This window comes from Lepisma saccharinum, chromosome 20 (assembly GCF_977018435.1).
Source record: "Lepisma saccharinum chromosome 20, izLepSacc3.1, whole genome shotgun sequence".
NCBI lineage: Eukaryota > Metazoa > Arthropoda > Insecta > Zygentoma > Lepismatidae > Lepisma > Lepisma saccharinum.
Genome location: NC_139248.1, coordinates 27,853,364 through 27,870,035, shown reverse-complemented (window position 1 = coordinate 27,870,035; position 16,672 = coordinate 27,853,364). Strand labels below are relative to the sequence as shown.

The window sequence follows — 16,672 nt, the reverse complement described above, 5'->3', positions numbered from 1 at the left end:
CAGTGACCTTTCGCTGTTGAAGTAGTAAATAATTGTCACAGTTGGGCAGTTACATTGTGCAAACCAAGTTTTCTTGTTTCAAACTAAATTCTATTTTCGATTTGAAAACTATTTAAAAAGGTGAACCCTGCATAGATATGTATACGAAATAATAAGTCAGTGCAGAACTAACAGAACCATTTTAACACAGGTGAAATAGACAGCATATCATATTTTATTCTGAAAAAACTAAAGTTTCCAGTTAACATGATGAAAATTCTGCTTAAAATTTGAATATTCATACTTCCATATATGAAATTTTACATCTGAATCAGAGTTTTTCTTGAACCATATTTGTACATGAAGTATTTTGTTTTTCACATCTCTCATGAATCATTTTTTGTTGTGTGGATATAATATCTCACTCAACATCTAGCTGGTTTCAACTATTATAAATATTATTATATTATATAAAGGTATACATTTATGTATGAATATTGTAAATTATGTCCCCATACTAAATGATATGGTATAATATGTGATTATATATATATATATATATTAGATATGGCATGGTAAATATCTGATATGAAAATAAAAAATATGGAGTGGAAAAATATAAAATCTGGAACATAAAATTAGGGTTCAAGTGCACATTCCTTTTTTGTATGACTTTTTCCTTAATTTTTCCGAAAGATATGAAATTACCCAGTTTTGATCCAAACTGCATGTATATTCACTCTCGTTAACATATATTTGTATCATCATTTTTTTCCCTTGCTGACAGTAGTCATCTAGTTGTTTCTCATTCTGATTCCGGGCCTCCCCGAATGGCGCAGTGGTATTGTCGTCGCCTTGTAATCAAGAGGTCCCGGCTTAGATTCCCAGTGGAGGCACATAGTGGTTTGGATCCCACTTTAAACTGTAGGTCCAGTCTTGATTAACAGACTTAAAAACTCCAACTCAACTCATTCTGGTTCCACTCAATATCAAAGGGGTAATTCCTATTTGGGGGATGCTTGGTCTAGTTATGGGATATGTGAGGGGGATACGTGTAAGGATTCACATGGAAACAATGCTGTAGAAGGGGAATGCTTAAGCAAGCATGATGTCACCAGAGCCAGTATCCCAGACGTATGTTTCCAAACAAACTTCCACATGGCAAAGCTCATATGCTTCGCCATTGCAAAATGATTGCAAAGATGTTAGGAAACAGAAAGATGTTGCATATCTATGTATTAAACAGAACCTAAACTTTATACTGATGTGTGATCCACCTCACTATTTCAATTGCTAACTTCCATTACACTTATTCATTTCCGATACATTTTCAATGCAAAAGGATATATGCCAGAGGGTTGAAAGTTTTTGTTTGGAAACATATATCCAGTACATCGGCTGCTAGTGATGTTACCATTTCACAAGACCATTATCATAGCTGGAGAGATGCTTTGTGAAAATATCCTTAACTGGGGGAATATCATCCCCAGCCCAACTTCGAGCACTGAAATACTTGTGAGCATCATCAATTTAGGGTCTTGTGTGTGCTGTTCACTCTTCAATGAATAATAAAGTAATATTTATTTAAAGTAATGTTCTTTTGTACAAGCACATTCTGTCTTTACATTGTATTAAAATGGTTGATGCAAGTTACTGTCGCAGAAACGCCTCATATGTATTTTTAACTATGCTGCCAAAAACAACTTGCAATACCAGTTGTGAAAGCCCAACATACCAACACATCTAAGTGAAAACTAAAACGGACATAACTATTTCTTCTTTACACAATAAACAATCATGCTTGCTTCTTCAACTATACAACACTAAGCAGCGTGGCACACTACCTGCAAGTGAAGTGGAAGAAAGGGTTTGTAATGTAGGACATCTATGGCCATGTGTAAAATGTAATACGTATCAGGCATCGTGTGAATGAGTAAGTAGATAGAGAGATATCATCTGAGCAAGAAAGGGTTGTATGGTCAGTCTATAGTAGGCTGTAAGAAGTGAAAACATATGACAACTAATGGCAAAACTTATATGGAAATAAAAATCTTATTTACATGACATGTTGTCCAAAAAAAAAAAAAAGGAAAACTAATTTCTAACAATATAACAAACTCATGTACTGAACTAAAATAACATTAGAAGAATGAGGACAAAGTTTAAATTTAGAACTTGTTGTACCCCTTGCAACCATGATTGAATTAATATGTTTCATTCATTATTTTAATAAATGAGCCCAATTAATTATTGCAGTACAAGAATGGGACTGTGTACATAAATAACTATCCAAATGCCAATCATAATAAATATACAATATGATATATGGATCTTTGATCATTGTTTGGGTTGATTATGCCCAATAATTCATACCCTACTTCAGGGTACTATGGGGAAGAATGATTATGTAAAGAAAAAATAGTAATTATTAGAGGTAATTTGTACAATCAACTTAAAATATTAAAATACAAATCACAAGTGCCATTGCATGTTAAATACATTTCACCATTTTTCACCCACATGTCCAATTACAACATGCATCATAGAATTATATATTGTTATTTGGCTGTACAAATTAAATTCTTGCTGTAATAATAATGCCCACGTGACGTTTATTCTCATTGCATAAAGATGTTAAAATTGTGCAAAACATCTGTTATTACCAAACAATTACATATATTAAAGTTGGTTAAGATTCTATGCACTACCTATATAAAACTCCTATAAACAAATAAAGTCAAAAAAATATGAAATTTCAGCCAAATTTTTATATACAAATTGTACTCTGTTATCTTTCTACAATCTTAACATATGTTATTAACAAGAGAAAATTTTGATTTCATTTAATTTTGTTTAATGTAGCATACCACAATAAGACAACATGTCAAGCGTGCAACGCAATAATGTATATATACTAGTCTAAATAAAGACAGATATTTAAGAAAATATTCAGAACTACGTTCACTGATAAATGACAGTAAATGCTCACATACACAACAATTATTACTACCTTTAATTAATCCACTCGATGTCAGTAATAATAATTACTCAAGGTTCCAAAAAATACAGTACAGTAATAACACCTTAATCTTTAAAAATATGTGACAAAATTCCAAACCTGCTTGTACAGCCATCATTGTAAGCAGCAACAAAATAAGATAATTTTAATAGAGCATGTACTCATTTCCAAAAAAGCATATTTTGCTCCATATCCTAGTTTGTTCAATATCACCAAACACCAACACAAAAAGCTTTGTAAATCATGATGCACTCAGAATAGCAGTTTTTTAAAAATTATTTGTTTATTGTGCTGACATTATTCAATAGGGGGAAAATTAATGTATTCACATGCTCATTACAGCCCTGTAACATGTGTGGATCACTTAAAAGCTGCTATATTACATACATACGTGGGTTATATTTATAGCTGAGAGCTGTAAAAAATGTCAGACATAAAATATGAAAAAATTCCAAAACACACTTTACTACTTTTTCACATTGTTGGTACTTATATTGGACCCATTTGCAAAGAATGTTGCCACTTGGCTATACAGTCATCTATGAACACAGTTCTCTTCATTGCAGTGCACAGATAGAAGACAGCTGCTGCCAAGCCTGGACTGTAGGAAGGGTGGTCAAATAATATGCAATGACAATATGCTATGTTCTTGTTCTGTATTGCACTCTCTAGGTGCAGCAAGGGAATGGAAGTGCATTGCTGAAGTGATTGTCTTCCATGCTCCTATGAATTCTACAGGGTGTTTCACTCACTCTCGGCTCCTGTGAACGATTTTCACTCATAAAAATCAAACTATTGGTCAAAATGTAATGAAATTTGCTATGGAAACAACCTTGGTGTATGAGAAGCATGGTGACATTACAGTGAGTGTTTGAAGTGGTCGCCATTAAAATGACATGATCTTCAAAGAAAAAGGACACAATTTCTTACATGCTGGCATTGGAATAAGTGTGGCAAGTGGCGCCATCCTGCTGACAATAGCCATTATGGAGTTCCTCGTTATCCAACTGATATACGAACTCGTTGAAGATTCCCACAGAGACTTCTGGATCCACTATCGTGTCAAAAAAGATGGGGCCAGTAATGCGGTGGTACCTTGATAAAGCACACCACACTCCAATATTTTCATAATGAAGAAATGTTTCATGCATAGTGTAAGGATTCTCAGCAGCCCGAAGCCGGGTGCATCACAATAGCAGGGCTAAGAACTCAGACTGAAAGCACACATCCATACGATTGGCATTTACTTGCAGAATCGGTGCATGCCCACGCAAGGACTAGAAAGACTGTGGCGCCATCTCCATTGACGTCATTATGCTTCTCATACACCAAGGTTTGTCCATAGCAAATTCATTACATTATGTGACAAATAGTTAGATTTTTATAAGCAAAAATCAGAGGCCGAGAGCAATGAAACACCATCCTGCACTAGCAAGGCTCCTTTCCTATCCTAGAGCAATGTAGGGAAATGGCAATTCAATCCAACCCATAGTAATGTGTTGCAAAACATTCTTGTTGAGTGGACGCAAAAGCTCCTGGCATGTTATGACAAGTGTCTAAAGTCAGGTGATAACTATGTGAAAAAGTAGCACTGGTATTTTGATATCTTCACATTTTTGTGTCTACTTTACTATTTTTGCAATTCAGTGACGTTTTAGAAATTACCTCTGTATATTGACCAAGTTATACTTTCAATCCTAACCAACTACAAAACCTAAAACGAGTCTTATAAATAAAATGTATGCTTTAACTATAACCTATATATTACACCAAGAGCATATTACCAAAATGCCACATGTGCTAAATTTTAGACAAATACTACCAACAGTCACTGTTTGAAGAAGCTAAGAGAAGAGGAAAATTTGTTTAAAAATATCAGTAACAAGAAAATAAGTATCAAAAGCATTCATCACGTTTAGAAACTACAATAGTTATAAAAACCATGTAAATTTGTATCAAATGATAAAACAAATCACTTTCTAGTTAAGGCTAAATTCACATCATGATGAATGATTTTAATGTTTGTATTGTAGAATATAGAGGAAAAAAAAGGATAGAATGATTTTTTTAAAACTTTCTTCTAATGAATTACAGTTCCACTTGATATGTAAAAAAATACATAACACTTTATTGATATATAGTACCATATTTCACCATATAATCATCATTGCAACCACATAATCCTCGCCTATTCTTCAGTCAAAATATTGGTTTCTAAATCTTCTCGCCTATTAGTTACGTTGGCACGTCAGATAACAAAACCAGTGATACTTGTACAGAATCTTCGTACACAGAAGATTAAATTTTAGAAGTTCGTACTTTGTAACACTACAATAAATTTACTCCGGTTTAATATTCAGACTATAATGCACAAATTAATAACAATTAACATGTTAACTTCCTTTCAGACAGAAAAATGTTGGCTAAACCGTCACAAAGATATGATGTATATTGTTTTGCACCAGTGATTTATTCACACACTCCCAACCAACCCCTAACGCTCCCTCAAAATTTCATCAAAAACCTCTGAAAAAAAAGCTTCACGTGATGATTGCACCTAATTATGTTGCAGAAAAATTTGGCATAAAATCTGCGACAATTATGTGGTGAAATACGGTAATTTTTCTGTAAGAGTAAGATAAAGTGATGGAAGTATGTGATCCATGGAAAAGTTGTCATTACAGACTTATTTTGAGTTGAACTGTAATTCAGTACAAGACACTTAACCTGCATAGTATTTTTGTTTACTTTTTTTAAGAACAGAAAATCAGGGTGAGAGAGAGAAACTGAGAAAGAAAAGAGGCAACGCAAAGAATGAAGTGAAGTAGCAACAGCAACAGCAAAAGCAAGATGTGATATTTTCCTTGGATTATAAAGGTTGTGAGTAAAAAAGTAATTTAGCTCCTGGAACAAACATGAAGAAAAAAGTGCATTCATGATCACCATATCTTACTGGTTGCAACCTTTATACTCCATGGAAGTTACTTAATCTATTAGCAAAGCTCACCTCAGAGAAAGTGAGGTGCATTGGAGCAGATTGACATGCAATTGCACTATCTGGATGGTTAGTTAACTGTGTGTCCAGTTTTGCCACCATGTAAGTATTATTACCCACCCCTGCAGGGGCCTGTCCCTCCACCACAGCAAGTAGACCCCCATCCTGCTGAGAATCATGAGCTTGACCAGGGGTTGTTCCATAGGGGATGCAACCCATTGGATGTGCTGCCAGAATAGATCTTGGGGAAGCATGGGGGCTCTGGGAATGTATAAGACAAAATTAAGTTGTTGGTTAAGCTGCAAAAATTTTTGTTTAAAAAATATGTGTATTTTTTTAAAAAAATCGTGCTTATTCTCGTCTCTTCTTTCACCCTGATTGACTCTTAACATACTGGTAAATGCGCATAATACATAATCTTACCTGTCTGGACACTGTATATAATGAAAATGCACAACACAAAGGAAACAGCATAGATAAAAATCAATGTTATGGTGCCCCTGAACATTTTGCTTGCTTGAACACACACACTTTTTGAAACTTCCTCAAATTCCGAAAAACCATTCCAATACTCATAATATTTAGAATTACTTTTAAAGTAAGTCTAGTTCATAGGCGTGCAAGTCCGTATCACTGTCCCTCGAAAAAAGCACGGGACAGATGTCATTTGTTCTACCTAGTCCTACTGATATTGATTCCATTTCCGCCTTTGAACGCAAATCCAATGCATGGGAGACCTATTGAGACCTTGCTGGAGGGAGGGTTGCTCTGCCGAAAGAAGGAAGACGACAAGGTTCCCTGACCGCTTCTATCCCCTCTCATGAAGGTCAGAGTCTGACCATAACAGACCTTTTCTTTCCAGCCCTCACGTTTACAACCCCGTGTTTCTGTGACAAGACGAAATTCCTTCTCTTCCGAGCGTCCGGAAGAAGAATAACACATTGAGGAACATCGCAACATAACTTGCATTACTTGCATGTAATGGAGCCAATGATTATTTAGGAAAGGGGGGGGGGGGGTTCAGAGGGTCCGGATCTCCTTCGAGAGAATTACGAAGTACTAAAATTTAAAAAAATGTACATATGCTTGTTTTGTTTAGCATCTGTCGTATAATCGAGAGAGACGTATTTCGGTCGAACTTATTGTAAGGCAAGGATGACATTGGGATCATACAACTTTGGATGACAGTATCAAAGAAGATTTGTGCACACTACTACATAAATAATATGCATAATATATTAAATTACGAGCTTTAATTCTCGCCAAAATGATCTAACATCCTTTTTCGTTATTTAATAAATATTAAATTGTTTATCTCTTTCACAATTACCTTGCCAGGGCAGTTCTTTTTATACAAATTGAAGCGATCTTAACAATTCATAATCTAGATAATGAATACGTGCTATTCTTATACAGTCCTTTTACTTTTCATGTAATAATAATACAAAATTAATTAATATTTTTAATATTATTAATTTAATATATTACAATTATTTTAATTTATTATTATTAGAGGAAGGTACCAACATATATGGAATAGCAGGATATCTCTCCTCCTGTATGCGCTGTAATCGTGGGGGCGGGAGCGGGAAATAATTACTAAGCTGTATAGTAGTGCATAGCTATTCAGCCTGAAATATGTGCAAGACAGGCTTCGCCTGAGGATGAATAATGATGTGATGAAACTGATGAAGGGACACTCACAAAGAACGAACTCCCGGATCCCTGGCATTTTAGCGTTCAGTGCTAACCACTGCATCACGGAGGCCGGTGCTAATGTGCATGAATATCAGTCCAATAGTTAGCCATTTTGAATCATTGGGATAGTCGTGTAGTTCACTAAAAAGTGTACTTTTAGCATTTTTGATACCATTAAAAGTACCATTAAACTAAGCGATATAATTAATTTCATATTTGATCTTTAACTCAGTAAAATTTAAATGCCACACACTTGACTGTTCGAGCACAGCAGCCCAACGCAAGAAGCTATTTTTTACGTATCGTCACCAGCGGTGATACGGGCTATTAAGGGGGCAAAAGCCTTGAGGAAAATTCAGTCGGGATAAAAAAAGCCCATATGGGTATGGAACAGGGGCATACATAGCGCCCGAACCCACCGAAAATTACTGTATTAGAAGAATTCCAACATCCCTGACGCCATTTTTCTCTGCCTCCCTCTCGCTCACCTGCACTATGGTCTCTTAATGCCTTGCCTATCAAGAAAAAGTAAACTGTATTTGCCCCCTAGTGTTGGCACCAATCGCTGTTGCTGATTTCCGAAGTATGGGCAATTTATTCTGCAAACTTATATAGTGGTAACCCAACTAACGAACGAATAATGTGTGGGAGTGTTAAGCCCCTATCACACGGAACTGGATTTCTAGTTGGAATGCCCTAGTTGGCGATGAACTGACTTTCTGGGTAGAAATTATGGCCGCCTGGCTGACTGCTTGACTGGTTTTGAGGAATAGGACATGTTCTAATTGCTACTAACTTCTTCGACTAGATTCTGTGGAACAGCCAATCAGAGCAAAGTTTGGCTATGTGAAGATAATCTGTGAGTTTGCAAAGTAGCCTTTTTTGTCTGTGGTTTCCGAGTGCATACAGCACGAAAGGCATGTTTACAATTGAAAAAGCTAAAATATTCTTCCATACGTGTTTAGTAAACGTTGTAAAGTATGTATTTAATCAGTACCATTCTTCTCTACCTAAAACCATTTAATACGAAGCGATATTCCTCTCGGTTGAATAGTTATCGTATTTTAAGAGTGTGAAGTGATACGTTGTTTACATCTCGCGCGGCCGCCATTATGGGAACGAAAGACTATCGACAAGTACGGTGTAACAAGTACCGTGTGAGGCGAAAACTAGCAAATGGGTAGCTAGTCCAGCGTCAACTAAGCCCCGCGACAGGTTAAGTTTGCAGCAACCTTTCGTATATATAGCCCAAAACGTACGTACAGAATATAGTTCCGCTGCAATAATTCCCATTTTCTCACTGTCTGTGATATCAACAGCTCAGAGATTGAGGCAAGACTTGCACGGAAGATTCTGAGCGCCGTTCTCGAGCGTATTGATACATAAAACCTGCTGCAAAGTTAACCTGTCACGAGGCATAGAGCGTTCCTACTAGAAATCCAGTTCCGTGTGATAGGGGCTTTAATGACAAGAAATTTGATAGAGAATGACGTTCGGTAGTCCAATTACAGAAAATAATGCACCCCCTACGTAGTTGCTTCGAACTTGAAAATACTTAATTTTTCTTTAGGAGCAGAAAATTGTTTAATAACGCTGATAAGATTGCTATGCACTAAATTAATTCTAAGTGAGAATATTAGGGGGCAACTGTCCCCTCTTGCTCCCCTATGTGCAAGCCTATGGTCTAGTTACTCTCATAGATATCACTTGAATACTCTGAAGGGATTCTAAACGGCTCTAACCTTCCAAACTTTAAATATTGTAGTTTTGCGAAAGTGGATAAAATTTTCGAAATGTCTTTACTGAAACGGGTTAAAGATCCCATGACACCAGAAGAATATGTTTAAGTTTGGTTACTTCTATATTTTTTCTTGTGTACTTGACTTCACCACCTCTCAACCTAGAGTTGAATAAATGTAAATTTTCAAGTTGTATTTCTGTTGGAACATTAAGTGATATACTGAAGTATAATTCTATATTAGTTTTCCAACTATTATTACATAATATTCCTTTTCTTTTAAATTAGCCACAATAAAAGAAGATTTCTAATTACTTTATGAGGTGGGAATTTGTCCAAAAATCTCCCCTGCAGAAAGTGGCTCACCCAGGTTCTATTCAATGGTACCTGGACAGATGAAGGTGGCCGGATCATACCATATGGTGCTTCATCATATAACCTCCATTACTATCAAAATTAAAAATGTGTGGGTTCCTATGTTTGTATATATTGCAAACATTATGCTAACTACATGCTCGCCACCTTAGTACAGTTACAAATATTCAGTATTAATATAATTAGGGTGTGAATAACAATCAAAACACGGAGTGCCAAGCTTACATGTTTGAAGATGAAGACGCACTTTACAAGCATTTATTTTTATACCTACTGGGAGTCTGTGATTGATGTTGGGAATCTTAGGGAGATTTCACACCGAAGCGACAAGAGACAATGGCACATGTTGCTTGAGGATATCACCAATCGAAGGCAGGCTTGGTCTGTCATGCTGCCATGGTGTGAAATGCTGCTGTTGATTGGCTGGTTCAGAGTTGCACATGTGTTGCATGTTGCTTCAGTCTGAAAACTCCCTTAGAGATTGCAATTTTTTTTTTATTCTTTTGAAAAATATTTTTTTTTTTTAAATTTTGGTAGCATTCAATATGAGCAGTTGGAAAATCACTTTATTCCAGAAGATCTAGATTATTACAATTTGGGCTGCATTTCAAACGTTCTGAGAGAAATCAATACTCAGGAGATGTATGGACTAAATTGTAGAGTTACGTAAATAAAATAAACTGGATTAAATTGATTTAAAGAACTCCTTTGAATCAATTGGATGTTACACTTTGCATCCACAGAAATATTATGTGCAACTTCCACTCCATCTACCTATAAAATGTTTTTTTAATTTGCAGCTTGGAGTCAAATGAAGCAACTGGAAACTGAAGCACCAGTTTGGAATCTCTGTACAGTTCGAACCAAATTAGTCAAGTTTCACATCGAATTTTATTGAGGACAAGATTCCTGAGACTATTGTGGGGTAACTGTTTGTACATTTTAATTCTGATAAAGATAATCTGGTAATTAATAATAACTTGGGGGAGGGAGGATCTGCATCTACTGTGTAATATTTGCATGTGAAATTCTATGGCTTGACTCAGAATTGCAAATTAAAAACACAGCAGCAGTTTATCTAGAACACTCATGTTGTGCAGAACAACGTACCAATTGGCAGAACTGAGCCACACTTTATACAACTTGACATGAGCATCAGCTGGTTCGACTTCAAACTTCTCAAAACCAACTATTGAATTACTGACATCGCAATAATCTCAACAATCATGAAAGTCAATATGTGCTAGCAACACAGCAAATAAATCAAAATGTTAGTACTTACATGTGACTCGCCATCGCCTTGTTTTCGAGCCTGTTCATGCGCCCTTTTCACTGCTACAAAGGGTCGCTCACGGTCAAACGACGTATCAGATCTCTGTCTGCCAAGGGGGCGCTGACTGGTCAGGTACTGGTTGTAGCGGACAGTGCGCTCACGAGAAGACGTCCGGTGTGGCAGCAAGGGTGAGGTAGGAGCTGAACCTCCCTTGCCCGACGACGGTTTATTTGGAGACGAGTAATTGAGAGGAGCCCCGGGCAAAACTTCAGGCCGAGGGCTGTGGCTAGAGTATGACGTCGTGGTCGTCGTGTTGATATGCAATGGAGTGCAGTAGTTGCCGTATTTTCCCGGGGAGCTCTCTCTCGACGTTCCTCCTATATCTGATAGCAGTGTCGTGTCGCTGGCGTATCCATCTTCCTCGCGTGGCCTGTTCAAGCGATTCTGGACCGTTCTTAGCTCGAACATGAGGCGTGATTCCTGTGGGAGCCGTTCTGCTCTTCTCTGATATTCTTTTCTTTCCCGTAGCTTCTGTTGCTTTTGCTGGAGCCATGTCAGGTTGTTTTCTGCAGAGCTGCAAAGAAAAAGATAATGTCAATTAATATTAGCTAAGTATACACATAAAACCAAATTATAAGGCGCATATTTTGTTCAGTGTCGGCTTACAGCCACCAATATTACGAATATAGTATAGGTAAGCTAGCGTCCAGAGGGGGGACAAGGGGGACCGTTCCCACCCTGGAAAATTAATGTCAGTCTATATTTTTATGTACATATTTCTTTACTGTTACAGTCATTTGCATTAATTATTATGACGGACTAATAATTACAAGTAAGACTGGTAGAGATCCTTGCAGGAACACGGTAACTTCAAAGTTCAAACTGAAGAGGTGTTTTTATTATTATTTTATATTAATTATTATTATACTATTCAAGTTTTATCAATGACCTGTCCCTCTCCCTACAAACATTTCTGGAGACGCACATGGTTGTAGAATGTACGGAATAGACGCATATAAAAATTTGCAGAGTTAATAGTCCTCCCCGGAATGAAATCATGTATACGGGACTGTTCTCAAGTTCATTATGTTTAGGTACAACCTTGGTGACAATGAAGTTCGACCAGAAAGGAATACGTGATTAAATGCACAGAGGCATAGGCGGTGGAATGGGTGACCCGCAGAAGTGACGCATGTGTGTAAGAGGAGGCGTGTGAGTAGGCAAAAATCGTGATCCCAGCATGTTGCACCCAAGGTCACGTAAACAACGAAAACGGGGAACTATACGCGTGACATTGAACTTCGACCAGGCACCAGACCCATACAGAAAATTCCAGATAGTGGCGCATTCGACGGAAGCATGACGTCACGGACACGATAAGGGAGTCCGCCGTATATAAGCGCGTGCTGTGCACCGAGGAACCGCAGTGCATCATCACCATGGCCAGGGGCAAACCTATTGACAACACCGTGAGGAGAAGAGTGGTGGAGTTGCAACGGGATGGACTCAGTGAACGGGAAATAGGGCACCAACTGAACTTACCCAAGTCAACCGTCCACTGCATCATCAAACACCACCAAAATACGGGTACTACAGAGCCAGGTAAGGCACCCGGTCGAAAACGCCTGCTGAGCGTGCGTGACCTACGGATATTTAGGCGCTATATCGAAACCAACAATCATGTTTCTGTGGCCGAATTACGACTGTGGACTCGAGAACGCTTTCACATTGAAGTGTCAACCAGAACCATTCGCCGTTACGTACAGCGATGCGGTTACCGAGTGTACAAGGCAAAACGTAAACCCTTCCTTTCCATGTTGAACAAAGGCAATCGACTACGGTGGGCACGAATGTACCGGGTATGGACATTTTGGCAGTGGAACAGGGTTTTGTGGACGGACGAATCCATTTTCAATGTTGTGTACGGGAAAATACGGAAAACAGTCATTTGTCGGAAGGAGGAACAGAATGAAGCAAAATGTTATGCACGTCGGGTACAGAAACCTGTGTCAGTGATGGTATGGGGATGCATGACGGCATCTGGGGTTGGCCCACTACACGTCTGTGAGGGCATTGTGAATGCACACGCCTATACACGCATACTGGAGCGGCATCTTCCCACAGTGCAAAGGCACCTGTTCCACAGGCGGCGTCTCATCTTTCAACACGACAATGCCAGGCCTCATACAGCGCGGCTGACAAGAGAATGGTTGACTCGCCATCGCGTGCGAACTCTGCCATAGCCACCATCGAGTCCCGACCTCTCGCCCATTGAGAATGTGTGGCGTATTCTTAAGCGACGTGTGCAACAGAGGGGACCCACGACAGTGGCTGCTCTTATCGCCTGCCTGCAGGAGGAATGGCACCGCATCGATGTGGAATACCTTGAACGACTCGTCCGCAGCATGCCCCGACGCATTGCCACAGTTATTCGTCGACGGGCGGCGTCACACCATGGTAAACAGGATCCCCTCTAACAGTGGTCGAACTTCAATGTCACGTGTAGATGGACGAAAATATTTTATTTTGTGTGGACACCATACATTGCTGCGTTGCAGCGGAAATTTATGTTTTCCTTTGTTCCATGTAGCCTGCTGAATAAAATATGTTCCGCATATGCATGTGTTCTCCTTCTTTCACAACGCACTCCTATATTTGTGACTGGTCGAACTTCATTGTCACTAAGGTTGTACATGAAGTGGGACTGGACCTACACTACGGTGTGACACGGTTGGGAATGGTGGAATCCTGGGACCCCTATACAATTCTGTTAATAGCATACGAGTACAATACAATCAGAACGCAAATTAATATAAATAGTTTACTGTATCTCTATAAAAAGGGAAGAATTCCAGAAGAATCTGACAGGACATATTACAAAAATAATACCGAGTACTACCTGATATTTTGTTTATTTACGTTTTATCTTTTTTCTGTTATAAAATTCTAAACATATGCACAGCAAGATAATTTTGATTTGGATACGATTGCTTCACAGAAATAATTTCAAAGTACTGTAAATACTATAATCATATCTGATTGAGTATGTGTTTCCTATCTAGAGTGTTGTTTTAAGCAAGAATGTCTTTATCATATACGCAATGACATCACTGATTAACTTATGTACTTCAAAAAACGATGAATATGTTAAAAATACGCTGCTGCCGAGTATGTTTTTTTCCTGAAGAATATGATAACGTGACGTCATTAACGAGAAATTACACATCGAGGTTCAGGAAAGAAGATTCGATATAAGTGAAAACATCATTTTGAAGACACTCTTGATTGATTGATATGATTTACTTCACTTTTCTGCCACTTTTGCCTAATCGCGAAGATGAAGATGAGGATGAGTGTTGAAAAGACAAGACTCACAAAGAACACCAGGCCAGGATTCGAATTCCGCCGCAGCGCGGTATGCTAACCACACCATCACAGAGGTCGGCGACTGCGCTTGAATAACGCAACGTCGTGTCCCACGTCAGACACATGAAGGACGAAATTATCAGTGGCGATGATTCAATATGATCACCGCGTGTGTATTGTGAAACTATGCACCTCGTGTAGGCAGCGTATCCTTCTTTATTTCCCTGAGCCGTAAAGTTAGTTTCACTACATCGGATGGAAAGGAACACGTTTCGTATTTCGGGTTGCTATAAACGTTGAAATGTGGCTGCCTCGAGTGTAGAAATGCACATTGAGTTAGCTACACTGTGACAGCAAAGATAGTACAAGAGTACTTTGTAGTCTGGAGTAGTCATTTACAACATTTCAATGATGACGTCAATATGCTGTACATTCTGGAATGCTTCCAATACGAAACAACTGAAAAACGTATTTGTGATTTCCTCCAAACGATATTACGCGTTGCTATCAAGTGTTTCATTGTTGTATTTTACGTCCCATTTCTGCCATATGAGGATGAATGATGATAAGATTACACTGATCGATACACACAGTACTCGGACTAGAGTTCGAAACGTTGTGTTGACCTTTTGCAAAGGCACCCAAATGTCACCTCACTTGCACACTATACACCCTGGAATGCACTGTTGTTGCAGACTAACGAGGTTCTGGCGCCTTGACCTGCAACCAGTATAATCCTCTGTAGGAATTGTGTTGTGCTGTTCATGTGTTTGTGACTTGAACTTATCCCCCTTCATCGAAAATCAAATCAATCATTCGAATTCGAAATCTCTTAGGGCAACAACGTTAGTGACTACTCAACTATAACGTGTTAAGGGCTATTTCAACACAATTGAAAGTCCTGCTGGACTCGAATGAATAAGTATCGATCAGTTCCATCAGTGGCGTGCTCAGGGATTTGTAAGGGGAGAAGAGGGACTTATGACTCCTTTTAGCAAACTGTCCTATATTCTAACATCTATTCGCCTATCCGACTTTCCTTTCCTATTTCTTTAAAAGTTAGGCAAGGACGTGGGGGTTATAGCCCCACAAACTCCCCCATTGGGCACGTCACTACTCTGTGTCCTTGATTTTGATCCATTTTCAGTTCAAATTCATGGACATTCAGACACTGTGGGTGTTTTCACTGCTCCGTCACGGACTGACAAGTCATCATTACCCTGTCCACAATGCGTAAAGAATTAGCAATGGGAGTGGCTGCTGCGAAGTAGAAAAAAAAAATCTTAATTTGTGGGCGTCTTCTGCTGTCGTCAACATTACACGTCACCAGGCGTTTCTTCAAGATCTCTTCCTCTGCGCAAGTCCTTAACCAGCGCTTCTAACACACCCATGTAACTTCTTTTCCGATAACTAAACATGGATTTATGTGCATTAATATCTTCATCGATGTGATTAAATCAAGAAAACTTAGACGTGCATATGTTTAAGGAAGATGTTCCAACATAAACTTGCGAAAAATCGTCAGGATTAACTGGATTTTAATTACATCCTCCTTATGTGCTTCATATCCTGTATGCTTTTTTTCAGGGTTATTAAAGGTCCAGGAATTTTAAATAAATTCAATTCCGGTCCAGGAGAGAAAATCAGAAAGCGTAAATGGGTTCTGGACCGTAAAGAACCTTTTTATCTGTAACGTATTTCAAATTGGCACAGCAATATTTTTTTCCGGATCAATTTAAATACTTTCCAGAAACCTTTCTCCGGATCAATTTAAATACGGTCCAGGGACCTTTTTTCCGGATCAATTTAAATACTGTCCAGGAACATTTTCTTCCAATGAAACAATACACAACGTGTGCCGAATTTAAATTGTGCGAAATAAAAGGCTTCGGTCCTACAGCGGAACTCAATAGAACCCATTCGAATTTATGGGTTCTTGAACCTCTAACAACCCTGATTTTATTGTACTGAGCAGCGAGATAATGGAACTCCCCCCCAACACACACATACACACAACAGGGGTCGCTCTACAACACTGGTGTACTTTCAAGATCGTAGAGGATAACGTCCTGCATGCGACCACTTTCGCTCGATCGTACTCGTTCAAATCTTCCAACCTCGAGCGTGTACAATCGAATATCATTTTAATGTGATAATAATCGTAGGCACATGCCTTGGTAGTTTCAGCCCACGGTCATCTATTTCAAGTACGTGCAACGGTGTATTGAT

General features: G+C 38.4%; 1 protein-coding gene across 12 annotated transcripts in view; it reads right to left on the bottom strand.

Annotated features, from left to right (window-relative positions):
• Positions 1 to 16,672, bottom strand: part of by (focal adhesion protein tensin) — an 826,913-nt gene that overhangs the window by 29,623 nt on the left and 780,618 nt on the right. For 10 of the 12 annotated variants that reach the window (XM_083142275.1, XM_083142280.1, XM_083142278.1 and 7 more), the window contains 2 exons: positions 11,087 to 11,651; positions 6,006 to 6,254 (listed from right to left, as the gene is read on the bottom strand). In XM_083142275.1, the coding sequence (XP_082998401.1) occupies positions 6,006 to 6,254; positions 11,087 to 11,651 (814 nt within the window). The remainder of the gene's footprint in view (positions 1 to 6,005; positions 6,255 to 11,086; positions 11,652 to 16,672) is intronic. The other 2 variants (XM_083142279.1, XM_083142284.1) reach the window with 2 other exon arrangements.